General features: G+C 46.6%; 1 protein-coding gene across 10 annotated transcripts in view; it reads left to right on the top strand.

Annotated features, from left to right (window-relative positions):
* The window catches only part of LOC120830589 (electrogenic sodium bicarbonate cotransporter 1), a 39,463-nt gene extending 23,701 nt beyond the window's left edge, over positions 1-15,762 (top strand). For 6 of the 10 annotated variants that reach the window (XM_078086260.1, XM_040195347.2, XM_078086261.1 and 3 more), the window contains 19 exons: positions 3,337-3,494; positions 4,227-4,314; positions 4,775-4,929; positions 6,224-6,331; positions 6,421-6,595; positions 6,697-6,830; positions 8,000-8,274; positions 8,473-8,543; positions 9,056-9,241; positions 9,369-9,482; positions 9,599-9,760; positions 10,218-10,396; positions 11,614-11,686; positions 12,039-12,107; positions 12,201-12,374; positions 12,453-12,614; positions 13,460-13,553; positions 14,125-14,198; positions 14,601-15,762. In XM_078086260.1, coding sequence (XP_077942386.1) covers positions 3,337-3,494; positions 4,227-4,314; positions 4,775-4,929; positions 6,224-6,331; positions 6,421-6,595; positions 6,697-6,830; positions 8,000-8,274; positions 8,473-8,543; positions 9,056-9,241; positions 9,369-9,482; positions 9,599-9,760; positions 10,218-10,396; positions 11,614-11,686; positions 12,039-12,107; positions 12,201-12,374; positions 12,453-12,614; positions 13,460-13,553; positions 14,125-14,168 — 2,421 coding nt within the window. In that variant the 3' untranslated portion in view covers positions 14,169-14,198; positions 14,601-15,762. The remainder of the gene's footprint in view (positions 1-3,336; positions 3,495-4,226; positions 4,315-4,774; positions 4,930-6,223; positions 6,332-6,420; positions 6,596-6,696; positions 6,831-7,999; positions 8,275-8,472; positions 8,544-9,055; positions 9,242-9,368; positions 9,483-9,598; positions 9,761-10,217; positions 10,397-11,613; positions 11,687-12,038; positions 12,108-12,200; positions 12,375-12,452; positions 12,615-13,459; positions 13,554-14,124; positions 14,199-14,600) is intronic. The other 4 variants (XM_078086259.1, XM_078086258.1, XM_078086257.1 and 1 more) reach the window with 1 other exon arrangement.
* The last annotated feature ends 11,506 nt before the right edge of the window (positions 15,763-27,268 follow it).

Genomic DNA, 27,268 nt, shown 5'->3' with positions numbered 1-27,268 from the left:
AAGGGACAGACAGAGCCAGTGTGTCCTCCCGTGTGAAGAAGGAAAGGGACAGACAGAGCCAGTGTGTCCTCCTGTGTGAAGAAGGAAAGGGACAGACAGAGCCAGTGTGTCCTCCCGTGTGAAGACGGAAAGGGACAGACAGAGCCAGTATGTCCTCCTGTGTGAAGAAGGAAGGGGACAGACAGAGCCAGTATGTCCTCCTGTGTGAAGACGGAAAGGGACAGACAGAGCCAGTATGTCCTCCTGTGTGAAGACGGAAAGGGACAGACAAAGCCAGTATGTTCTCCTGTGTGAAGACGGAAGGGGACAGACAGAGCCAGTATGTCCTCCTGTGTGAAGACGGAAAGGGACAGACAGAGCCAGTATGTCCTCCTGTGTGAAGACGGAAAGGGACAGACAAAGCCAGTATGTTCTCCTGTGTGAAGACGGAAGGGGACAGACAGAGCCAGTGTGTCCTCCTGTGTGAAGAAGGAAAGGGACAGACAGAGCCAGTGTGTCCTCCTGTGTGAAGAAGGAAAGGGACAGACAGAGCCAGTGTGTCCTCCCGTGTGAAGAAGGAAAGGGACAGACAGAGCCAGTGTGTCCTCCTGTGTGAAGAAGGAAAGGGACAGACAGAGCCAGTGTGTCCTCCCGTGTGAAGACGGAAAGGGACAGACAGAGCCAGTATGTCCTCCCGTGTGAAGACGGAAAGGGACAGACAGAGCCAGTATGTCCTCCCGTGTGAAGAAGGAAAGGGACAGACAGAGCCAGTATGTCCTCCTGTGTGAAGACGGAAAGGGACAGACAGAGCCAGTATGTCCTCCCGTGTGAAGAAGGAAAGGGACAGACAGAGCCAGTGTGTCCTCCCGTGTGAAGAAGGAAAGGGACAGACAGAGCCAGTGTGTCCTCCCGTGTGAAGACGGAAAGGGACAGACAGAGCCAGTGTGTCCTCCCGTGTGAAGAAGGAAAGGGACAGACAGTGCCAGTATGTCCTCCCGTGTGAAGAAGGAAAGGGACAGACAGAGCCAGTATGTCCTCCCGTGTGAAGAAGGAAAGGGACAGACAGAGCCAGTGTGTCCTCCTGTGTGAAGAAGGAAAGGGACAGACAGAGCCAGTGTGTCCTCCTGTGTGAAGACGGAAAGGGACAGACAGAGCCAGTGTGTCCTCCCGTGTGAAGAAGGAAAGGGACAGACAGAGCCGGTTTGTCCTCCCGTGTGAAGAAGGAAAGGGACAGACAGAGCCAGTGTGTCCTCCTGTGTGAAGAAGGAAAGGGACAGACAGAGCCAGTGTGTCCTCCTGTGTGAAGAAGGAAGGGGACAGACAGAGCCAGTATGTCCTCCTGTGTGAAGACGGAAAGGGACAGACAGAGCCAGTGTGTCCTCCCGTGTGAAGAAGGAAAGGGACAGACAGAGCCGGTTTGTCCTCCCGTGTGAAGAAGGAAAGGGACAGACAGAGCCAGTATGTCCTCCTGTGTGAAGACGGAAAGGGACAGACAGAGCCAGTATGTCCTCCCGTGTGAAGAAGGAAAGGGACAGACAGAGCCAGTGTGTCCTCCCGTGTGAAGAAGGAAAGGGACAGACAGAGCCAGTGTGTCCTCCCATGTGAAGACGGAAAGGGACAGACAGAGCCAGTGTGTCCTCCCGTGTGAAGAAGGAAAGGGACAGACAGAGCCAGTATGTCCTCCCGTGTGAAGAAGGAAAGGGACAGACAGAGCCAGTGTGTCCTCCTGTGTGAAGAAGGAAAGGGACAGACAGAGCCAGTGTGTCCTCCTGTGTGAAGAAGGAAGGGGACAGACAGAGCCAGTATGTCCTCCTGTGTGAAGACGGAAAGGGACAGACAGAGCCAGTGTGTCCTCCCGTGTGAAGAAGGAAAGGGACAGACAGAGCCGGTTTGTCCTCCCGTGTGAAGAAGGAAAGGGACAGACAGAGCCAGTATGTCCTCCCGTGTGAAGAAGGAAAGGGACAGACAGAGCCAGTATGTCCTGAATGAATCTGGGTGTTATTGTGGAATGTGGGCCAGGAGACCTGCTCTTTGGAGGAGACCTGTTCTTTGGAGGAGACCTGTTCTTTGGAGGAGACCTGTTCTTTGGAGGAGACCTGTTCTTTGGATAAAAAGTCAGGTCTTGAGCAGGTTCTCGTGTCTCGGGTAATAAAGTTTGTGCCTCGTGTCCGTAAACGTAGTTTATGGAGGTGTCGATTAGCGCGGATTGGACCCTGGTCAAGGTGTGCGGCTTCGCAGGTTTAAACTTCTCAAATCATTTACAGACCAACGTCTTGCCAACGAGGCTCATTGGATCTCTTTGGGTCTGGCCAGAGGAAGGTCAACAGGTTCCTGGGACTTCCGTCCTCGGAGGTTACTGGCGCCGTCCTGCCAGCACGTGGTCGTGATGACACAAGGGATGGATGTTCTTTGAGCTCCAGTAATACTCGCTGTTCTTTATCCTCTTCACTTATTGTCGGCTGGCACCAGAGAGGGGGAGAAGTACGTTCGATGTGTCCACATTCAGAAGGCCCCTCTGTTGACAGTTTAATCGGAACACTGAATTTATTCCTGAACGACTACTTGAATCCGTGCGGTTTGTGTTGCCGACCTGCAGCTCAGTTAACTGGAGGAAATAACAGTCCAATTTAAATCCATGAGCCTGTCGGGACAACAAGTTAAATATTAACTTTCTGAATAACTCCTACCGCTTGTATTTATTTCACGATTGCATCATATTTAACATGAATGCGTTCATGTTTGTCGTAATACTTTGTGTGGAAACAGTCAGTTAATTGATGTGATCTGATACAGTATAAAAAAAAAACGAACTCAAGTGAAACTTCTACTTTGGATGGATGTGAATGCAGAAATGTTGAAGGAACACAAAGGTGCTGTTGCTATATCACTCCGTACATCTCCATGATGATGTTATTAATCTCATTCTGCTCATAAACATGCCACCGTTTTTTATTTATTCATTATTTATTCAAAATGATACGTGATGCGAAAACCTCTCATGGATTAACAACATAGAAGAAGTGAGGCGATCGATGAATCAGAGGACAAAGGACAATGTAACCGGTGCTGGAAAGCGTCTCTTTAGAGACGCAAAGGGGGGGACTTCTGAAAGGTGAAACGTTCAAACCCGCGGAGCTCGGCAGGCGTCCGACCGCCCGTCTTCACCGTCGCCATGACGGGACCCAACACCAACCGTCCTTCCTCGGACACAATGGGGTTTGGTCCTCAAGCTGACTGGGATTGTCCGCCGTGATATAGCTTCTTTAATAGTGCCGGGTAGCTTGCTGGTGTGAACGTAGCATTTAACGTCCCCCCCTGCGTCCCTCCTCCCCCGCGTCTCCCACTTTGTACTTTCAGCTGAGGAACAAGTTCATGAAGAAGTTGCCGAGAGACGCCGAGGCCTCCAACGTGCTGGTGGGGGAGGTGGAGTTCCTGGACGCGCCGTTCGTGGCGTTCGTGCGTCTGCAGCAAGCCGTGATGCTGGGAGCGCTCACCGAGGTCCCCGTCCCCACCAGGTAGACCCGAGACGCACGCCTGCGCCCGATGTCGAGGGACGCTTTCGGGGGAAGGGTTACCGCAGAGACCGTCGTGGTTTTCTCGGGGAGGATTTGAACTCATCTTTTACGGTTTCACACAGAATGTCAGAGAAGATGTAATTAAATCGTTTATCAGGGTAATGTCACCTTTTAATTGTAAAGTAATCATATTATGAACTTATGAACATTCATTGTAAATACAAAACACTCATTTCTTAACAGCGTTTATTTTAATTTGTGCTCGGCACGGACAATTATCATTAATTCATTATTATTTTCAAAGTCCTTTTTTTTGCGTTTTATGACACTTTTAAGTAAAACCACAGGAGCGACTCCAAACTGTTTTAACTGTTGAAACCAAAGAGGCAGAAAGTTCCGAACTAGTAAATGTTGCGTGTATACATAGCAATGCCCATAGCAATTCTGTGCTATGGTTACACATCTAGTGCGTCACCTTTCACGGCCCACACTCGTGGCAGACGCGCACAATGCTGTGTACTGTATGCAGCGGCTTCCCTAATGACGACACTGCTTTGTGCTCGGAGTTTGTTCTCAGGTTTAGAAAGTTGTAGATGCCACATGGCAACAGTTTGTCGCGTAGATAAAGTAAAGCTGGCGTTAATCTTCACGCCGATTGCGCATATATTAAAGGTGTTTCGGTCGGAAGACGCAACGGCATCGCTAACGCAAACCGTTTTGTTGCATTTGCAGATTTCTATTCATCTTGCTGGGACCCAAAGGCAAAGCCAAGTCGTACCACGAGATCGGCAGAGCGATCGCCACGCTGATGTCGGATGAGGTTCGACGTCTCATCTTCTCACATATGTTTTAACGCTGAAAGCGAAAGACGCAGCCTCAGGTTTCACCCGCAATATTTACGCCTCAACGTTTACACAAAGTAGCCGGTATGAGAGGAGCCGACATGCTTCTCACGCTACAAATAATCGTCTGTGGACCCATCGATGTTAGATTGCAGCTGACATTGTGTTTCAACTGTAGTTATTTGAGCCGCACTTCATGGTAAGCTGTTAAAGTTTCATTTTCAGGGTTAATTTATCACCTTTTTACATTTGTGAACCCATTAACCCATATTAATCGCTTCATTGGCGTTTGTTGTGTTGGTGCGTTGCGCTTTTGATGCTCGGAGGTGACAAGTCTCTCTCTGTCCCTCTCTGTCTCTCTCTCTGTCTCTCTCTGTCTCTCTCTGTGTCTCTCTCTGTCCTACCCGGACGCCCCCGTCCCTCTTTGTCGGCGTTCAGATCTTTCACGACATCGCGTACAAGGCCAGGGACAGACAGGACCTGCTGGCCGGCATCGACGAGTTCCTCGACGAGGTCATCGTGCTTCCCCCGGGCGAGTGGGACCCGGCCATCAGGATCGAGCCCCCCAAATCCCTCCCCTCCTCGGACAAAAGGTGGGGAAACAGTCGGGCTTCCGCTGAATGTGACGGCCGTGTCTTGCACGGCGTACGTCAAAGAGCAGGCCGCCAAATCCCCCCCCCCACACAAAGGTCCACCTGGACGCACGATGAGGGATTACAGTCTGATGGTCAGAGGTGAAGCTCTCTGAGACCTCACAGACGTGGGTTTAAACTGCAATACTGACCAGTTGAGTCATACGGGGGAGGGAGCGTCACAACCATTCCATACAAGTTAGCATTAGCATTAGCCTCCCGTTAGGACCGGAGCTACTGGGCACGCCGGGTCTAGACTAAAGGTTTTTGGCATTTCAGTTCTTCAGCTCATTCCTTCTCCCGAGCTTCTGCTGTCAACTTTAAATAAAGTCCCCCTGACGACTGGCGAATGTATGATGATATTTGGGATCACAATTAATACACCCAAACAAATTGATCGTGCTGAATGTCCATCGTAGGAATGAGTTGTCGATATCGTCACGGCTGGTCGTCTCTTCATCAGCTATCGTCGTATCAAATAACGGATCAGGACACATTCGGCCCTTAAAATGCGTCTCCACGCTGCGTTTCCCCCTCAGCAGGGTCCTCATGTTGAGAATAAAGAGATCTTATCTGTAATCACAATTGTTCTACAAGGTCCTCAGGCTGTGTATTAATCTGCTGGTCATTTATTAAGCAATTTACACACACACACACACGCCAAGGAAACCCTCCATAAAGACATGCATGGTTTAACCATAACACATTCTGGTGCAGAGTAATTCTGGTACCTCATAGTTTCAATAACAAAAGAGAATTCATTACTAGTTCATTTAAGAAATAGCTAGTGGGGAAAAGAAATGTGAAAGCGGTGTGTTCAATTATGAACGAGCAGCTCTGTGCGTTTAATTCAACGCTGCTGGTTTACTCGCTGAGGGAGGAACGTCTTGGATGCGCATTGCTGCGTGCGAGCGCCGATCAATAACTCATATCAACGTCTTCTGATCAGCAACACGAGAAAAGAGGCCGTGACAACATGCTGACACTTACCGGTGTGTATTTGGCGCCATCTAGTGGCGAGTTCCCAGATTGCAGCCGGCTGAAAGTCCCTCGGTGGACAAAACGTGTGCAAAAAAAAATACGGCAAAAGCACGAACACACACAAAAGGTCTTTTATTATCAGGGCCAGAACTAGGTTTGTCCATCCAGGGCTACTGTAGGTTCTGTACCCACACAGAGATATGCCACTTATGTAATAGATAAGTGGTAAAGTTCATGCCAGCCTGAACAAAACTGTATTTCTGTGTATTTTTAGGAAAAACATGTACGCAGGAGACTCTCAGATGAACGGAGATATGCCTCACGGTGGAGGTCATGGAGGAGGGGGACATGCTGCCGGGGACGAGCTAAAGAAGACGGGAAGGTATGACACTGTGTCTCTTTGTAGTCGCTCCTTGTCCCCACGTGTTTCCCTCTGTCGTCCTGTTAAACCTCTTGTCTCTCTGTCCCCAGGTTTTGCGGCGGTCTCCTGCTTGACATCAAAAGGAAAGCGCCTTTCTTCGTCAGTGACTTCACCGACGCGTTTCACATTCAGGCCTTGTCGGCCATTTTGTTCATCTACCTTGGAACCGTCACGAACGCCATCACCTTCGGCGGTCTGCTGGGGGACGCTACGGAAAACATGCAGGTCGGCCCGAGGATTCGAACCTCTCAGCAGTTAGTTTGCCACCTTCCGTCCCCCCCCCCCCCGAACCCTCTCCGCTGAATGCTTCCCCTCGGTGTGCGCAGGGCGTGTTGGAGAGCTTCATGGGCACAGCGCTCACCGGCGTGGCGTTCTGCCTGATGGGCGGCCAGCCCCTCATCATCCTCAGCAGCACCGGACCCGTCCTGGTGTTTGAGCGGCTGCTCTTCAATTTCAGCAGGTGCCGTCTCCACACAAGTCACTCAGAGTGTCGGGGGGGGGGCCAATGTGTAGTTTCATTTAAATTCTCCATCTCGGTGAACGGGACGCCGGTCTGTCAGCTTCCACGTGTCCGTGTGGGAATGTCATTATTTTACAAACGTTTTGATTGAGGTAGAACAACTGTAGGGAGCTTTTTCTACTTTTCCATCGTTAGGGTTCGGAAAGCTCTCGTTCTCACTCCTTTGTTCTCGTCCCGGCCGGAAACGAAGATACAAAAGAGTCAGCTTGCGTAAATTAAAAAAAATCAAAAAGTATTTAATAACTAAACAACGTTATAAGGAACAAAATTACAAAGTGAAATACAAAGCGAACGGTAAAATATTTCGCGAAATAGAGAATCCTCTGAGCAAGTCTGAAGCGACTCATCAAAGCGGCTGCAGGAAAATTCAAACAGTCCTTTCCTCGCTTTGGTCCTTTGAAAACTCTTGAGGTGTGTCTTCTTGGGTGCGTTTGAATGTCATTGGCTTCTTCTTCAGAGTTTCCCCTCCTTCATTGTCCCCTTCACATCGAGGTGTGAAGCTGCAGCTGTAACCTGAGACCTTCTCGGTCCTATTTGTCCCTCACATTCCAATGCATTCAATGTAGAGACAGTCGGCTTTATGCCTCAATGAGTGAAGATAACAAAGCATGCATCGTTTGTCTTCATCTTATAACTAGTACACTTTAATTACAACACGTCATTAATGATCCCCGTTCATCACACTTCATCATAAGATCTAAGACAGTTCATGTGGTCCAATTCTCAAGACATTTGCCTCAGTCGGCTGCCTCACATTAAGTTGTTCATTTACTACCTGACAGGAGAAAAAACTCCCAAAAAACCCTCTTTGGGGGATAAAATTGGGAGAAATCCATAAAGAACGGCAACTAGCATCCGTCCCCAGGTTTTAACATCACATTGTGACAGAATGTTAATGTGTGCAGTGTTTATATGATTTAAATGACCATGAATTGTGTTTGATTCAAATTGCATTCACTTCATCTCACATGTTAATGTAATAACTATATAATTCTAACACTAAACATTATTAAACATACTACAACTTCCATGACTAGGGGTGCCCTTTCTGGCTTTAATCCCTAACACTGTGCCCTCTAATGTGTGTGTTCACATGCGTCGTGCTTCAGAGACAACTCGTTGGACTACCTGGAGTTCCGCCTGTGGATCGGCCTGTGGTCGGCGTTCTACTGCCTGATGCTCGTGGCCACCGACGCCAGCTACCTGGTTCAGTACTTCACCCGCTTCACCGAGGAGGGCTTCTCCTGCCTCATCAGCTTCATCTTCATCTACGATGCCTTCAAGAAGATGCTCAAACTGGCCCACCACTACCCCATCAACGCCGACTTCAAGATGGAGCACGTCACGCAGTACGACTGCCTCTGTATGGCGCCGGCTGTTCTCGGTGAGATTCATCTCGTCTTCTCGCGGAGGGCCCGGTTCTTAGTATCGCTACACTGGAGCCTTATGTCCTGGTTTTCTCACCTGGTTCTTTCGTTGAGCTTGACAACAAGCAGAGTGTACATGTGCATATACACTCTGCAGACGGATGTTAGAAGGAAGGTGATCTTATCGAGGAAGGTTTCGTTTTGTTTTTTTGCAGAGAACACGACGGACTTGGTCGACAATCCACTGGACGGTTCTTCGCCCTGGTACCTGAACACCACTGATCTGGTAAGTCGTGCATGTTATTGTTGTTCTGCTTTGAGAAAACAAATGATGGAAGTATATTATTTAATCGGCATCAGTATTTTGTTCTTGCGGCAAAATGAATTGATCAATAGTTTGTGATCCATCATCAGTGGTGGAAGAAATACTAAGATATTTTACTTAATTAGCATTGAAATATTCAATTGTAATATAAGTCCTCATCAACAGAATGGCCAATTTTAGAATCAAATACATGACGTTGTTGGAAAATAATAAGTGAAGCATTGCTGATAAAGATGGAGCGTATTTCAACTTCTTAGTTGTGTTGTATTTACATTTTAACAACACAAATCTGCAGTAACTAATAACTAAATAATGCAGCATAAAATGGTAAATTGTATTTTACCGACTTTGGTCTCGAATCACATACTAACCACAGGCAGGAACATAACGATAAAGTTGAAGAACGTGCTGGATGATGTTGCCGGGGAATGAAGCGGTCCGATAAGCTTCTGCTCTTTGTTTCCTCCGCGCAGCCCATGAACGCCACCTGGTCGTCCCTCTCAAAGTCGGACTGCTTGAAGTACAACGGCGAGCTGGTGGGGAAGGCCTGCGAGTTCATCCCGGACATCACCCTCATGTCCTTCATCCTGTTCTTCGGCACCTACACCTGCTCCATGTGCCTGAAGAAGTTCAAGACCAGCCAGTTCTTCCCCACCAGCGTGAGTCGCCCCCCCCCCCCCCCCCCCCCCCCCCCCCGCCGAGCCAATTCCGCCCCCCCTGCAGGAATGAGGCGTTTTTTTTACACAGCGACAACTGTCTCAAGTGTTTGTGTCCTCGTCCGCCCAGGTGAGGAAGCTCATCAGCGACTTCGCCATCATCCTGGCCATTCTCATCTTCTGCGGCGTCGACATGCTCGTCGGAGTCGAAACTCCCAAACTCATCGTGCCGAGTGAATTCAAGGTGAGTCCCTCGCGTCGACTTTGCACGATCCAAGCGCACTTGGGCGATCGCGTGTAAAGCGACTCGCGTTTCATCTCTCTGGATGAATCCATCTTCCTCCTCCTCCTCCTCCGCAGCCGACGAGTTCCAAGCGGGGCTGGTTTGTGCCCCCGTTCGGAGGGAACCCCTGGTGGGTTTACCTGGCGGCGTCCCTCCCCGCCCTGCTGGTCACCATCCTGGTCTTCATGGACCAACAGATCACCGCCGTGATCGTCAACAGGAAGGAGCACATGCTGAAGGTGGACGGAACGATAAGTGTCGTCACTACGTTAACACGGGGGGGGAAGGGAGGTCGGGGAGAGTTTGGGACTCATTTCTGTTGATTTCTCGGGCTGCAAACGGGATATCGCGTAACGGTCGGTTGCCACATTTCTGAAAAGCCTTTGACTTTGCGGCAAATATGTCAGAAAGCGAGTTGTTGCGATGTGAGACGCAAAGAGGTTCGTGTGAAGCGAGGATTTTCATGGCTTTCCCACAATTTACGGCAGCGCGCACAGGACACTGGATACCTTCACACTGCGGTTAAATGTGGTTGTCATTCTTCTCGTGGGGATGAGAGATGTTTCGTGGCAGTGAAGCCCTGAAATGTCGTCCAGTTTTTGATTTTTTTTCCGTCTCTTCAGAGAGAGAACACCTCAGCAGCAGTGATCCAAAGGGCCACATGACCTCTGACCTGCTCTCTGTTGTCTGCACCAGAAAGGGGCCGGTTACCACCTGGACCTGCTCTGGGTGGCCATTCTGCTCATCATCTGCTCCTTCATGGGTCTGCCGTGGTACGTGGCCGCCACCGTCATCTCCATCGCCCACATCGACAGCCTGAAGATGGAGACGGAGACGTCGGCGCCCGGAGAGCAGCCCAAGTTCCTGGGTGTGAGGTGAGAGCCGTCCCGCGCTCTCCACGGCGCTTCCTCTCAGTGTCCATTTTTATTATACAAAAAACGATCGATCTAACAGCGCGGACGGAAAACAATAGCAAGAGAGGACGAAAGGCTCGTGCAGAGTCTCCCCGTGTTGCAGATAAAACAATAAAACAGACTGAACTGTGTCGGACACCTTGACCAAGCACACATTTAGCAGAAATGTAAAGGCTTAGTGGCTCCATCGTGTATTTTGGGGGGGTTTAACAAGGGGGGACGTTAGATTGTCGGATCTGGCGGGAGTGAAGACCTGGACTGAAAATATCTCCAGAGAAGTTTAGAAGCGCTTCCAATGTTGCGAACTAATGACAAATTAGTATTATACTGAGGTCAAATATAGATGTTTACTTTAAATCCCAAAGGCATCATAGATATTAAATGCTTAAGTGTTGATTATCTTACAAGAGGCGAGTGAGTCGATTTCATCTCAAGGGGAAAAAAGGGAAGTGAAGCCGCGTGGAGCGTTTTGTCTGTGACAGCAGGGTCGCATTTCTTTAACTCAAGTAAAAACAGCCTTAGTGACTCACGCCAATATTTAATATTCCATATTAGAGGATGACTGAGAGTGAAAGAGTGCTGAACGATTAACGCAAACAATAATGATTGACCAAAAACACGCTTCAGGAGTTGTTCAGTGTGCAGAATGCGGTCTGAGAGGTCCTCTGTTAACACGAAATAACCCATCGGAGGTCACGAACTCGGCTGCGATCCTCTCATTCGAGTGCTCAAAGGTTTGCCGTTAGACCGCGAATCCTTTACGGTAAAACACTGTCAACTTTCGAGCGCCTCATCGGTTCTACTAAATCACAGCAATATTATCGTAACCCCGGTTGTGTGTTTTTTTGGAGTGAATCAGTGTGAAGACGCGTCGGGATTTTCTTCCTGTTTTTAGAGTTTTGTTTGTCCGGTGTCGTCCCGCGGCGCCTCCCCCCCCCCCTCCCCCCCGATGGGTCAGCTGTGAGCTGAACCAACAAACCCTTCCTCACACTCTGACCTCCCTTCACGTCGGGGCTGTCTCTGTTTTTGGCTGAACTCAACGAGATTTGGGGAAATTGTTCACATCCACATGTTTTCCTCGGACTCTGTGACCATTGTTGTGGGTGAAACATCAACGGAATTTAAACCGGTATTTCAGTTTTGTTCTTGTGTTTAGCTGTGATTTTGTTTTCCCGCAGAGAGCAGCGGCTCACCGGTGTCGTCTTGTTCATCCTGACCGGACTCTCTGTTCTCATGGCTCCTATTTTAAAGGTAATTGTGTTGTTAGTCCCTAATATTTTCATCCCTCCGGAACGACCCTTTCATGAAAAGGTTTTGGGTTTTGAATTCTGTATCAGTCCGTTCCACAAACACTAAGCTCTCCGTTTCCCAGGTCAAAGGTCAACAAGATCATTTGTCATTGCGAGTTGTGGTTATTTGGCATTTCGGCGAAATTCAAAGTCAATTTGTGGAACGTGAACCTGGTTACGGTCCGTATGAGGCCGAGCAACGAGCTGTTTCCTCCCACTCCCTTTGTGTTATGAAGTTAATTTAAGATGATTCTCTGCTTTAAATGTTTATCCCTCGACGGGGCGAAATGGCTGACGTGTCTGTTTTCCCACAGTTCATCCCGATGCCGGTGCTGTATGGAGTCTTCCTCTACATGGGAGTCGCCTCTCTCAATGGAGTGCAGGTAAATTATCCAGTTTCTCTCTTCCTCCTCTGGTGTTCGTCGACGCGCCGCATCCTGTGACGCGCAGCGCTTGCACCTCTCCCCCGTCTGCAGTTCATGGATCGTCTGAAGCTGCTTCTGATGCCAGCGAAGCACCAGCCCGACCTGGTTTACCTGAGACACGTTCCCCTCAGGAAGGTCCACCTCTTCACCTTCATCCAGATCCTCTGCCTGGCCCTGCTGTGGGTCCTCAAGTCCACGGTGGCCGCCATCGTGTTCCCCGTCATGGTAGGGCACCTCGGTGGACGAATCATTAAAAATGGTCTGCAAGGCGCTGGACCGTTGACCGTCCTCCTCCGCTTTCAGATCCTCGCTCTGGTGGCCGTCAGAAAAGCGATGGACTTCATGTTCTCGCAGTATGAACTCGGCTTCCTGGACGACGTCATCCCGGAGAAGGACAAGAAGAAGAAAGAGGACGAGAAGAAGAAGAAGAAAAAGCGAGGCAGCCTAGACAGCGAGGCTGAAGACGTAAGCGCTCGCGTTGTACATTGCAGACCACGTCCGTCCCCAGCCCCGCCCCCGGCCCCGCCCCCGACCACCTCTCACTTCCTTTATCAATATCTAGCTCTCGATTGGATAATGCAGCGAATGCTTTATTTATATGTTCTTTAGCCTCGGGCAAAGAAGGGATCTTTGACCTTGTGATTCCGCAGATTCTCCTCGTAGAGAAGATAAACATCGGGGGGATTTGGGTTTGACTGACAGAGGGGGAAAGACTGCTGCTGTATGAGATGGTTTTATAGATTTCATAATCCCCGTAAAGAAGTTCTGATGTCTTCAAGGCGATTATAAAGTAATTGGATTATCCGCATTGTTACAGTTTTAAGCCTTTGAGCACAGAAGCTGGAAGCCGAAGGTCTTGATGGGTCCACTTGGTTTTATGTAGTAAACCTCCCAGATAGATTTTGTCCTCGGGTCAGTTTGGATCGGGTCACTTTTTCGTCTTTATGAATTCGCTCGCGGACGATGCATCTTTTTCTTTTTTTCCCGGTGATTTAATTTCAGATGGAATGACGACTTGTTTGTGGAAGCCGGCCCGGATCAGTGAACGTTTTTAGTTGCAGTGAGTGATGTATTTGTAAAATGCCATCGGCCATCATCCTGACATGAGTGGATCAAATCAGATTTAAGCTCCTGCCCTTTGATTCTCACGGACCAGCGGAAAAGGTTCATCACGTATCTGATTTTCATCTGCAACCAGAAAATCTCTGTTCCGTGTTTCCAGGGGTTTCGGTGCAGATGTGTGTGCTGATGATGCTCCCGTCTCAGGCCCTGTGTGTGTGTGTGTGTGTGTGCTCTGCTCTCTCCGACAGTCCGACTATCCTTACAGTGAAAAAGTTCCCAACATTAAAATCCCCATGGACACGATGGAGCAGGAGCCTTTCTTAGGCGATAAGGCCTGTGACAGTGAGTAGACCGGGGGGGGGGGGGGGGGGGGGGCGTAGTCGTTGCACCACCGATGTGACGGAGCGCTCTGGGTTGGTGGGTGATGCACGCATGACACTCTAATGACCGCCGCTATAGACGCGGGTGGGGAAGCCGCTCGGCGCCTCGTTCTTCGCCAACGACCTCCTTTTCCTTCTTTGCCTCTCTTTCACCTTCAAAAATAACAACGCTTCTTCTCCTCTTGAGCTTTTTCTTCTTGGTTTGTGGCGTTTTCTTATTCCTTTCCCCGTTTTCAACCCTTGCTCGATGAGCCGAACTGTCATTTCTTCAGTCAAAGACCTCGACTTAAATAATCGCCCACACGCACTTGATACTTTGTTTCGACGGCGTTCAAGCGTCATAATAAAAGCAGCAGCACGCGTCGCCTTTAGGCCAAAGTTCACCCCACAAACGGAGACGTTATTCATTGCGTGAACCATAAAGTCCTCGACTCTTAAGGAGACGATGTGGCCGGCGTCCGTTGGAAAATTGACGCTCGTGACATCGGCCGCGCCGCATCGCTAACCGCTGTCTCTCCGTTGTTCCTCCACAGGACAGAAGTCCCCATCGTTGCTCGAACGACACACATCGTGCTGATCGCTACTACCAAGACAGCTGCTCGTCCAGGTGGGAAGGGACAGGGACACACAGATATATGTTTACACGCATGTACATTATACGTATGTACGGTTTCCTCTTTTTCGACCATTCATCGACGACCGTCAAACGTTGCAAATGCCAGACGGCGAGCTAACCAGCCATCGCAGAACGACAGCCTGACCTTTAAAGGTCCGCTGGGCTGATTTAACTTCTTCTCCCTTCTTCCTTCTCCGTCTCGTCTCACTGACGACGATAGTCGTCATCAGCTGATGGTTCTCTCTCTGTCTTTAGTAGAATAAAGTAAACTAATCGATCACATTCTAGCCGGATGGAGCACGAACCCGGGGCTGATCCTTGAGTTTGACGTTAGCCACGTCCCCCGGCCTGCGCGCTAACGTCCCCCTCTCGTCCCCCCCCCGTCTGTTTCAGCCTGGAGATGAGTCCGCTCAGGTCCGTCCCGCAGATCAGGATCGACATGGACCCCGACGACCACGACGACAACTCCTTCTACTGGAGGAGCCGGGGATCCGAGACGTCTCTGTAGAGCCCCGCGAGGCGACAAAATACCGTCTTTAACTCTCTGAATATGTCACAAGGAAAAGAAACACAACACGGAGTCACGTTTCTTATAATCGGGCTGTTTCTCCTCACGCTGTGGTCTCTTCCTCACAGGCAAACCGTCTCTCATCTACACGCCTCACTGCTCCTTTTGTTTTCATTCTTTGCATCATGAACATGTAAACAAATATCGTCCGTGCTTTTTTTTTTTATATAGGGTGATTTACTTAAATAACATTTTCCTGTAGCAGGAATCTTTTTTTTTCTTTAGCTCTACCTCTCGTTTTAGATTAAAAGCTTGTTGTGAACAAATGCAGGATGTTGATTTTCGTTTTTAAAAAAAATATTTTCTCTCTGTTCTGCGGTGGAGTCGATTCAAGGGATTCACTGTGTTGTAGCTTGTCAATAGAACGTGTGAGATTAGATTATTTAAAGTTAATTAATAATTAATTAATCACAAATATTTGTATATGCAGATGAGGTAAATATTTTTATTATCATGTTTTGATGCAGCTTTGATTGATTCATCTTCTCTTTCTTTTACGTTTGTTCACTTCAAAGCTTTTGCTACTCTTTTAAATTAAATCGTTTTTTTTAAATGATTATTTTGTGTGTTCGTTGGTAAAAAAAAAAAAGTTGTCCTTTTGGTAGAAAAGAGCTAAACGATATTTAATCCTCAGATTATCCTCAGCCAAACTTAGACTAACTATGAAATGCTTTTGGAATAATGGCTTGTGCTGCACAAACTACTTAACCTAAGTGGCTTATAAGAAAACATGATTATAGTGACGGAGGAATTATGAGCAGGGAATCAAATCGGAGTTTCTCTTTGGAGTCTGATGGTGGCATCACGTTTCATTCATATTATTTAAAGGTCTACATTCTTCACCCTGATTCAAGGAATGAACACTGATACTTTTTGTTTTTGATTAACTTTTTGGGACTTTTTAGAAACAGGTGAAAGGGTTTATTTTAGGATTTATATTTTTCAAATAAAATGTATATGGAAAATAAACAGAGTTCTCAAACAGCAGTTGCAGCAGTTGTGATTCTTTGGATGAACGTTTTCATGTTGTCTTATGCGGACTGTTGGAACCCAAATCATCTTTAGTAAGATTTTAAATGTCACCGTGTCGGTTTTGTAAACTGCAAAATACTTTGATGCAGTATCAGTCGGTCGACTCTGACAGTTTTTCAATAAATTGCATTTATTAAAGTAAAAACGAATAAAACTAATCTGTTAAATCTCTTCATTTTGAGGAGTTTTGTTTCATAATGAATAAATATATGGATTCTGTTTGTCGGATAAAACAAGATATTCTAACTTCAGCTGTGTTTTCTGACATTTTTTACGGTTCAAAAGATTGTTTAACCTAAAATGTAATCAATATTTCCAACCCCAAGTCCGCATTTTGACAGTAACTCTATTATTAACTCTATTATTAACGTATTAAGATTTCAGATATTACACTTCTCCTTCAGAACAAGTGATCAGTTTGTGAGAATCTGTAAATAATCAACAAATTAATCCAAATCAGTTTATTGATATTCAGCGGTGAAAAGAAACAGGTACTTAATAATAATAATAATAATGATAATAATAATAATACATATATATGTAATGTTATATGTATTTAATCGCATTGAAGAACATGATCTGTGATTTAAGGGACTTCTTCTCAGAGCGTTGCAGTGATTTCCGGTCGAGTGGCGCCCTCCTGTGGCGCTGCGGCCACATCACAGCGGCGCTCATTTTTAAACATTATTTTAATTAAAGTAAACACAGAACGAGCTGCTAATGAGGTACTTCCGGTTGTTGTGGCCGTTTATTCCTCTGCTCTTAATCCTCCATCGATCAGATATTAATCCGCAAAGACGTAACAAATCAAAGTTGTTATATTATATCGTGTACATTATGCTGTCTATGTAATGTACAGACTGAATGAATGTAGGTGGATTTGTTAGAGCTGTTTCTCTGCGCCTCTTACGAGCTTTCCAGTTAAATAGCTGATGAACTCAGAAAGTTACAAAATAAACTAAAAAATCTGATTTTGTCCCAAAAACGAATGACCTGAATACAGAAACACATCAAAGGGATTATTGTTATAATAATGGAGGAGCAGAAAGCCTTCAGCCGCCTGCGAGTTTCTGACTAATTGAAAAATTGTTACCAGATATTGCATTCATCAGTTCATCAAACAACCAAATGTACTCACTAGTTCTTAATTATACTCAATAATTCTGTTCACTGAGGTGATCACCTGAAATAATGAATAAAAAAATAAAAAAATTTAAAAATTTAAAAAAATTTTCCTTTAGATTTTGCTGTAATGAATAAATAGTTTATAACTTTCAGATGTTTGAATGAAGAACTCTTTGGAACCTGAATGTTTCATGGTCATAAACACAAACTCAAGCATTTAACCTCATGAGCAACAGATAGAAAAGAACAACTGAGAACAAAATGAGAGTAAAATCTACGAGGGTGACTTCACATTGAATGTGTGTTTCTTTTGACATGACACATCTTTTCATGTGCAGGATTTCAATGTAATGCAGACGTCGACACATGGGCAACACACACGCACACACACACACACACACACAGCTATGACAACGCAGCGTGTGTGTCAGCGTATTCTCAGTCACCGTGTGAGTGAAATGCTTTCTGGGTAATTTTTCAACACAGAAGAGCGAGCTTCATTAACCGCTGACTGACAACAGTCGTCTTATCGCACTGAAAAAGGATGAAGCGATATTTAACGAGGCGATATTAGCGAGGCCTCCTCACATCTCGTTCATTTTGCACTTTGGCGCGTGGAGCAGAGAGGGTGAGCCGGGAACCGCGAGGTTGGCGGTTCCAAACCCCAGCTGCTCCATGTCCCATGTCAAAGAGTCCCTGAGCAAGACACCTAACCCCTAATTGCTCCCCAGGCTAAAGGGTAACAACCATGGGTTAAAGATGCAATGTGAGTGGCTTTGGTATTTAACACTGGGCAGATTTATTTTTGACACTTATTCAGAGATAAATCGTTAAACTCTTGACGTTGAGTGTTGATTTAACACTGACGCGATTGGGACAAATAAGTCAATTTAACTCTGTGCACAAATGTGCTGTGTAGGAGGTTAGTGATCCAATCCGCATTGGTTTTATTGATTTTACTTCCCCGCTGGGTTCATATTTCTCATGTGGAAGGAGTGGAAGTAACGGGGCGGGAGACGTTGTGCTTCGTGCGTTGTGTTGTTTTACTCCCGTTGCTCTGCTTTGCTTTCCTGTTCCTTAAACCGCCGCCTGATCCCAGTGTCCCGCGCTGTTTGTGCTAATGCCAAATCAAAACTCTTCTTCCCAACGCGTGAATGCCAGAAACGAGTTGATTACCGCTGAAAATAAAACGCCGTCCTCATTTTTAACCATTGTGGGCATTTTAGAGCAGAAAGAGCTGAACCTCATGGTTTGCAGATTGAAGGGAATTTTATTCACCAAATGTTGGTTCATCTTTAAAAACCATTAAAGGAAAAATGATTACGCAATCGATCAGTCATCACCGCACGCACAGAAACAAGCAAACCTTTAATGTCATGTCCTTTCCTCTACAGAGTCCCAGATTTAAACAGCAGATCAGAGCCTCGGCCAAACACAACACAACAAATTGATTTAAGTTTGATTTTTAAAAGGTTATAAATGTCCAACGTTTGGCTCTCAGTGAAAAACTGAACCCGAGCCAACGCTCTCCTCCGGATGTGGAGCTTCTGAAAGACGTCTCAAGTGCCGCGCGTGGCGGCCATTTAACGCCCCCGCCCCCCGCCTTTGGAAACCAATGTGCGTCCGCTCACACGGGAAGTGCTCCCTGCCGTGAAGCTGCTTCCAATTCCTGCCTGCGACGCATAATGGATTTCCTCTGAATGCTTTCGTTCTAAAGGTTACTGCTCCCATCGTCGCTGATTCCCTCAAACTACAGTGGAGCGTTCTTTGGGGGGTTTGGGAAAGGGCCGCGCGTTCCCGCCGTTGTTGGCATCCTCGCTGCGCGCACGCGCCTCGCCCGTCGCACCAGATGTAGAAGAAGATTGAAGATTCTCAATTTCCTGCCCGTCGCACACGCCGGAGAAACGGAGTTCACTCTGCGGCGACGGATTCCGTCCCCCTGCCTCGGGCCGGCGACAAAGCCGAGAGGTCACCTCCAGTTCTCCCGCACGCCACTTTAATTCAAGAGGTCAAATTCAATCCCAGTCAAGATGCGGCGCAGGTGAAACGTGTGCTTTGGTTGAACCTAAACGTGCCCCATCGCCGGCCCGCGTTAGTGACGGTGCTCTGCAGCACCAATGAGCTACTCGCCCAAGGAAGAGACTTTCATCACGTTCCGTCAAATCAAAAGGCGTGAAACACACCGTCACTATGAATATATTTAAATATATCCTCAAAGGAACGGAGCGAGAGAAGGGGCAGGATTAACCGTCCGCGCTCTTCTTTGGATATTTGGACCTCGCTGAGAAAAGACGTGTTCATATTCTTATTACAATAAGCGGCCATCGTGTGTTTATATGTACGTCTTCTGGTATTTTACATCACTTTGTCTGGATTTAAGTGATATTCTCCAGTTCGATGAGGACAAATATTTATCGGTTCATTTCTAAAACTTCTAAAAGTCAGTACGATGTAATGTATCTGACTATAGGGCAGCATGTGTTAAAACTGCTTAAACACGAAGGAAAAGAGACAAAAGTAAATTCAGCAGGAGATGAACAGCGTTCTGGTTTAATTGAGCGTTTTGAGAGTAGATCATCACAGCGTCTTATAAAGGAATGAATCTTTTTAATCTCGTACATTTCCTTCTTTGGCTGAATACAAACTTTACAAATGAAGACACATGTTTTTCATTTGCTCTCATATGTTTGGTCAACCATCCGCAGTCGGTCTGAGCGATCAATGGGAACGCCGCGTGCAGCCCAGCTGGACTATCGGACTTCCCGTGGACTCGTGCCATGTTTTATTTGAGCTGCAACGTGACGAAGACGTTGATGAATAATCCTCCGCTGGGGATGAAAGGTGAGAGAACATATTGCAGCAGGTGGGAGGTCCCGGGGGGGGGGGGGGGGGGGGACCGAAGCAGTTCTTACTGATTAGTGAGGCCCCTCTGGTTTGCACAATGATATTTCCATTTCAAAAGCTTCCCGCCGGACTGGAAGGATGAATCGGCGGATTTAATGGATGCTCAGACGGCTCAGGAGCGCCGCGCACCTCCGCGGGTTCCCCCCCCCCCCCGGCTTCTGATGCACGCCGTGTCGGTGTTATCAGATGGAGACTGTACTTCAAACAAGCAAACAAGCTACTTAGAGGCCTGTGGTGGCCATTATATCCACAATGGCAATGGAGTTATTTTGAGTTTCTACCTTTCATTAAAGGAAAATGCACTCGATGGCTCCATTTTCTGTCTCTACAGCCACAGGAAAGCCTTCGGGATGGACGCACGATGCTTTCTGCTTCCTCTGAAATAGATACACTGCTTTCATGAATTTGGTTTGCACACATTGCACTTCGGAACGTGGGTTTTATGTCTGAAAGCCAAAGCCAGCTGCAGTGAACAGAAAACCTGTTTTTTGGCAGATGTCAACGGGAACCTGGAATGCGTGCCAGTTGAAGTTGACAGTAGTGTTTTTTCTTTTCAAACACACTTAAATCAGAAAGCAGGCGAAACCTCTCGAGGGAATTGTGCTTCTGACGGACGAGGAACACGCAAACGCTGCAGCGCCTCCGGGTCTGAACAAAAGAAAAACAGAAGGAGAAAAGAATCGCTTTCAAGACAAAGGTCAAAGCAAAAGAACAAGAAGAAGAAAGTAACCGTCTGATCGATTCTCATCACGAGCGCTGGGAACTGACGCCCACCTGCAGACGCAGACGCAGTGACACCCGCCATCGGCTGAACTCGCCTCGGACGCCTCCGCCAGTCGGGCTCCAGGCCGCGTTGCCGTCCTGGGATCTCAACGCGTCCCAGGACATTCCAGGCCGCGGCGCTCATCGTTCCAAATTCCCCCGCGGCATCGCCCGCTAAACGAGGGCCCGTGGAGATGCTGAGGGGGCCCTCAGCATCGGTGGGAAGGAACACGACCTCCCTGAAGACAACTCCCCTAATGGAGAATAATGTATCTTATTCTATTCATGAGCTCTATTGATTGTGTCGGCGGCGTACACGCGGAGGTCAACCTGCTGCACGACGGAGAGAATCGAAGATTAAATCATTTCATCTTCGAGGGCCTTTCGTGCTCATCCATCAGGCTCACATATGGCGTTTTGCTTCGATGAATGAAACTTGCCGAAATGAGCAGACGATGATGAATGAGTTCTGCGTGTGTAAAATCCCACCCATTCAAAAGTGATTAGCCTTTAAAAGAAAAACAAACTTTTAATTGCGATTAATCTAGATTAAGATGAATTTGTGATTTTTAAAAATATTTTTAAATAAATGAAGTAGCAGCCTCTGAGGGATTAATCCGTTCCATCTCATCCATTTTCTTCTTTGGGGAAATGCGAGAACGTACATATGTATATGTGTGTGTATATGTGTGCATGTGTATGAACTGGCAGCTAGCTAACACAGATCATGGCATGGAGGTGTTTTTTTCCAGATCCCCCACCATTCAAACGCTCCAACATGAATTAAGAACCCTTTAACCTCTCAAAGAACCATTTAATATCCCAAAGAATCATATGAAAAACATGCAGAACCGTCTAACGTTAAATGGTGTTTTTTTTTTGTAGAACCACGCTGCCTTCAAAAGGATTAATTAAGAACCTTTTTTGCTGTGTTCGGTGATTCTCTGCATTCTCGTTCTTTCCATTTTCTCCGACATTAGCACCTTTGTGGTCGAGCACCGAGCTCTACGTCGTGTTAAAACAATGCCGTGCTACTGCTGAATTTACTAATGAGGGTTATTGTACCGGCACGCCAAAGGGGGCTCAAAAGAAGCACCAAGATGAAGACCGTTTCAACAAAAACTGTTTCAACACTGAATTCAAGCACTGATTTTAACCAACGTCAGCTATCGCGAAGACCTTAAAAGCGGTCTTGTAAATGATGCTACTTTTCAAACAATACTTGTAATTAATCAATTCCTACAAGGTATTAGCACTCATTAGCAACTTTATAAAACCTGGGGGGAGAAAACATTAAATCTACAGTAGCAGAAGTATGAAATAAAAGTTGTAGGGCCTGAAGGAGCTGCTGGAGTCAATGGAACATTGAGCTTACACTAGGCAAGAAGTAAATTTCTGCGCCTCGTTAGTCGGCCCGTCTTTATCAGAGAGGGCGAGAACAAAATATACCCGCTCGCGTCTATGCGTTTTCATAATCCTCTATCAGAGAATGTAGAAGACCTTCCGTGTATTAGTTTCTAGTGACGTAGTTGCAAGGCGATGTAAATGAATGGGCCAAAATAAAACGTAGTATTGTCACGATTTGGGGCAGAAAGCGCGACAATACCACGTTGGTCCAACGTAGCTATTGGCTGTGAGACTGGGTTGGGTATTTATAGAGATCCGTAAAGGTGTGAAATGTAGTGTCCACACCTCTGGGAGTGAGTTCAATGTAACTCGGATTTCGAATGGTCAATATGAGTTGTTGTGCAAATATTACATGCATGCGTTCCAGTTGATTACATCACATTAAATACAATCGTAGCTGTACATTGGTATTATTCTATTGATTACAGTTTCAAAATTACAGTGGTTTTACAATATTGTCATTACTTTATTGGTTACATACAGTAGCTCTAGAATCATGGCTGTATTCTGGTGTACACTAAATGCATTTTTATTAATTTATGAATCGGGTTGTCAGTTTATTTCTAATATCCTACAATTAAAAATGTCCCTACTGTTGAGAAACGAGTAACTAATTATTTTATTCTGGTCCAATGAATATAATAGTACTCCTCAATCAAATGCATAACGTTGTGCCTGTTGTAGTTGTGCTACAATCAGTTTGTAGATGCAGTAACTGTAGATTTACCGTACCAGTACATACATTTAATTTCTTGGGGAGGTTTATGGTATCTGACTAAACCAAATTCAAGTATGTTTTTCTGGCTGGGAGACAGAAACATGCCAACTAGCTGACGTTACCTGTAGCTAGTTTACTTAGCTAACGTTAGCTAACGTTAACGTTCAGAGTATTTTCCCTACCATTGTTTTTTATTATCCACTAGGATTGAGTATTGTTTGGGTTTTTCCTGATACCAGTGCTAAAAAGATACTTTTAAAACATACCGGTGCCTAAACAGTGGCTGAACCAATACTTTTTTTAACTTGAAATTATGGACAATATATGAACTGATAACGGTTTACAAAATACGAGTCGGAAGTGTATGTATTATTTCATTGGAATTTTCGGAATATTAATCATTTAGTTTATGATTATTGTGCAGGAACTAAAGACATGTAACATATATTGAAAAGCATTTATGTTGGATTGACGCTCCTTATGTGTCTCGATTCATTGACGTCATGATTGCAATAAGTGCAAAACAGAAGAGCTCCATGAGGCACGAGAGCATGCCGTTTATCTACCGTGTGACAGAGTTTATTAGTTTTATATGAAGGTGGCGCTTCATATGCGCAAAATAAAGACAAAACGAAGAGAATTAAACAATCTCCTGTCGTGTATTTAGTCGTATGTGTAGGCTGTTAAATTGTCTATATATATATATATATACGTGTATACATGTATATATTTACATATATACATATACACACATCATTTCCTTTATTAAAGGTGTTTGAATTAAGTTATTTTACCTTCATTTTACGGTCTTTTGACCGTTTTCTTATGTTTTTTTCTTTTACAGTGTAGGTGTCTTGCTCGGGGACACTACACAGGACCACGATCTGCAGTTGTCACACATTAATATAAAACTAACATGATTTACCTTAAAATTACAAAGAAATAATATAAACCTTCATATAATGATATAATTATCGTTATTTTACATTATTTATGTGCTCCAGTTCACCAGAACCTGTCCATCTGTAGGCGGTAAACTGCAGCGGGCGTGATGGATGGTCACAGCATCGAAGCATCTTCGGGAGAGTTTATATAAGAAGCGCTTTGTCCTCTCGGCTCGGGGCTTGAAATACTTTGGGAGAAAGAACTGGAACCTGGAGGTGTCCTTCAGGAGGATTAGATAAAGACATGACGTACATGGATTTACACCATCTGTCATTGTCATTCATCGAAGAAAGTAACCAAAAGGGTCAACGCTCACATGAATGAAGGAAGGACACGGTACGAGGTTTGCATTTGTGGCACAAACCTTCATGTGGGTAAAACCTCATCTTTCTGTGGACTGTCGGTGATTGAAAAGAAGAAAAAGGACAGTACAGACCTCCCACAGCATCCCTTCCCCATAGACATCAGTTTATGAGGTTGGTGAATTTAGTTCAGGAGGACTGAGCTGTACTGCAGTAAAAAGATGATGTCCAAAGGTCTAAGGGGACACGGTGTGCTTCAAGAAGGAAGGAATAGCCGTAAAAAGTGACCACGGATACACAGTAACTGTATTGTTTTACTTCTGAATCCAAAAAAAGCATCAAAAGCTGACGTGGCTGTGAGGAAAACTGAATTAACGTCCCTGACGGCTGCCAGCTTGTGGCCCTTTATCGTCGCCCTTCTATCACGTTCACATCTCTTTGTTCAGCTTCATATTTAAGCTTTAAGCCCTCTGTGGCGTCGGGGGAGCGTGTCAACGCCATGAAAGCAGCATGCAGCTATCAAAGCCCAGATGAAACCTCTCCTTTTTGAAGTGTTGGACCCAATGAGCACTTTGGTTAATCGAGGTCATCCGGATGCCCACCAGAAAAGTGTGGTTTGCAAATGGAAAAATATACATTTGTTTTCTATTGAAAAGTTGAAACTTCACTCCTTACTGATTTATCTGGTCAGATAAAGCAATTATTACTCATGATGATTTAATTTCTCTTTTACAGGTTTAACTCCCTAGGTCGGATTATATTCTTGCTCAAATGGTTTAAAACCATCAGGCAGTAAAATTTGGAGACCTCCTACCATCAGCAATCCGTTTCATTATTATTATTTCGAGAGAATATATATCTTTTGGCACGCCAGAGAGAGCAGCTCGGGGTATTCAGAGAGGGATGCGATCAGTCTGTTCATCCAACCCCATATCCAGCCCTTATGTAACCCATATCCCCCCTTATCCAACCCATATCCAGCCCATATCCAACCCCTTATCCAGCCCATATCCAACCCCTTATCCCCCCTTATCCACCCCATATCCACCCCATATCCAACCCCTTATCCAGCCCATATCCAGCCCATATCCAGCGCATATCCAACCCCTTATCCAGCCCATATCCAACCCCTTATCCCCCCTTATCCAACCCCTTATCCACCCCATATCCAACCCCTTATCCAGCCCATATCCAGCCCCCTTCGCTCCCGACGTCACCGCATCAAATCAGCTACGCGGGGGTCCGGCTGTAAATCCTCCACTTGCGCTCCGAGCGGCTGGCTGAGCGCATCCCGCAACGCATGAAGCGCATTCGCGGTGACGCACGTGAACGCGCACTGATACCGAGCCCCAGGAGCCGGGACGCCGCGTGCCTCCTTTTGCTTTTTGCCATGTTCTTGTCTGTGTGTTTTCCGTCTCTATGTTCAACGCATGTCCCATTAGGACTAAAGTGGACGTTTTTTTTTCGCTGTTCCTTTTCTCGGAGCCGCTTGATTTGAAATAGACCAAGGTAAGACAAACCCTTTGGCTTCATTTGATTCATTCATTTAAAAATACATATTTTCCTTGTTGAAGTTTGAACATTGTGGCCCATCGGGGCGCACAGCTTTCTGGACAGTGACCCAAGGGGAGGAAGCTGCGCGCTGCTCATCCATCTCCTCCCCCAAACTGTTCCATCCGCTTTGGTCCACTGAGGCTCCCCACAGAGACCGCTTTGTCCACAACTGCTCACTCATGCGCGTTTTTTTTTTTTGCACACTCAGCTCCCTCAAGTTGTTCCATTCCGTGCCGAAAATGTGATGCGCCAAGTTCCCAGCGGGGAAGAACGATCGGAAGCGAAAACAGCCCGTGGGAATCCGCACGTTTTCCACTACAGCGCGTGTGAAGTGCAACGACCGCAACACGCGCGCAGTGTTTGCGCGCACATTGTACCACAGTGCGCACTCTCATCCACCCCCCCGCGCGGGTCTCTGTGCTGTTGATTGATTCAATCATTGATAGTGCGCGAAATCCGAGGCAGCTCATATCGGGGTAAAGTGGAGTCCGGCTACACGGTCAACTAGAACATACTGAATTTCTGACGGTGTCCTATAATAACGCATACGTAACGACCTTGAGTGTGATTTGAATAGAAACGTCATCTAGAACATCTTCTGGCCTCTTGACCGCATCCATCCCGTTAGATGCGGATGCGCTGTGACAGCAGAGAAACATCCAACACGTCCACACTGTGGCGTAAAATAATGAGGTGAAATAGCTGTGGGATGAAGGTTGTCAGCGAGCTTGTGGAGCTGCACATTCCCCCGCTGGCCTCTCTCGTTTTGTGTGTCCGAAGATCAGGTTTTGTTTGGCATATCAGGTACATCTGGTAAATAACTTTAGGCCCTGTGGAGCTTAGACTGATACGTCGCGACATAAGAAGCTGTTGTCTTTAGTTTTGCTTTAATTAATGGGCGTTAAACTGGTTGTTTAACTAATGATGCTGAGATTAGTCCCTTAAGAGTTCTGATGTCAATAAAATCGCCATTTGGGATGTTTTGCATACCACGGTTTCTTTTTTGCATTTGACTATAGTGCAATATTTCAGTATATTAGTATTCTGACATATAATGATAAACAATGCAGTGTTTAAAAACCCAAAGACAAGGAGCCCACAAGAGGCCGACGCAGCATGAACATGAAATGTTTAAATCAAAATACTCTCCAGTCTATCAATTACCCATCCGCATATCTGCTGCCCGGCTCAAGGGGGCGGCGGGCTTAGTGGGGTACTCGAGAAGTCTCCCTCCCCCAGAAATGCTTCCACCCCTCCCGAGGAACACCGAAGCGTTCTCAGGGCCGGACGAGATGTCTATCGCCCCTCCTCCAGCGCGTTGTGGGTCTCACCGGCGAGGCATCTCTGATTTCCCTGGCGGCAAACCGCTACCCCCCCCCCCCCCCCCGGTGCGCGCTGGAGGTCACGTTCTGCAGGAGCCAACAGAGCAACGTTATCTCAGAAAGAGCTAAGACGCCATTCTGCAAGTCCAAAACCCAGAAGCTACACGTGTCGGCCAAGGCAGCCCAACGATGTCCAGAGCCTTCAACATCTCACCCACCCGTGTCCCGTCCGGTCCCGATCCACCGCTGAAGAAAGCCTGAGCGTGGCCATGCTCTTCCTTTCTGAGGTGGTTTAGCAGAACCTCCATCAGGCCAACGGAAAAGTCCTTGTCTCGCCGGATTCCTCCCACACACACTTGCTTCTGGCAGCTAACGGCGCCTTCACGGCCAATCGGTATACCTGCCGTTCCCAGAGACCCCCC

The sequence above is a fragment of the Gasterosteus aculeatus genome, chromosome 13, assembly GCF_964276395.1.
Source record: "Gasterosteus aculeatus chromosome 13, fGasAcu3.hap1.1, whole genome shotgun sequence".
Lineage (NCBI taxonomy): Eukaryota > Metazoa > Chordata > Actinopteri > Perciformes > Gasterosteidae > Gasterosteus > Gasterosteus aculeatus.
The sequence above is the reverse complement of the archived record's forward strand: the minus strand, read 5'-3'. Positions and strand labels throughout refer to the sequence as shown.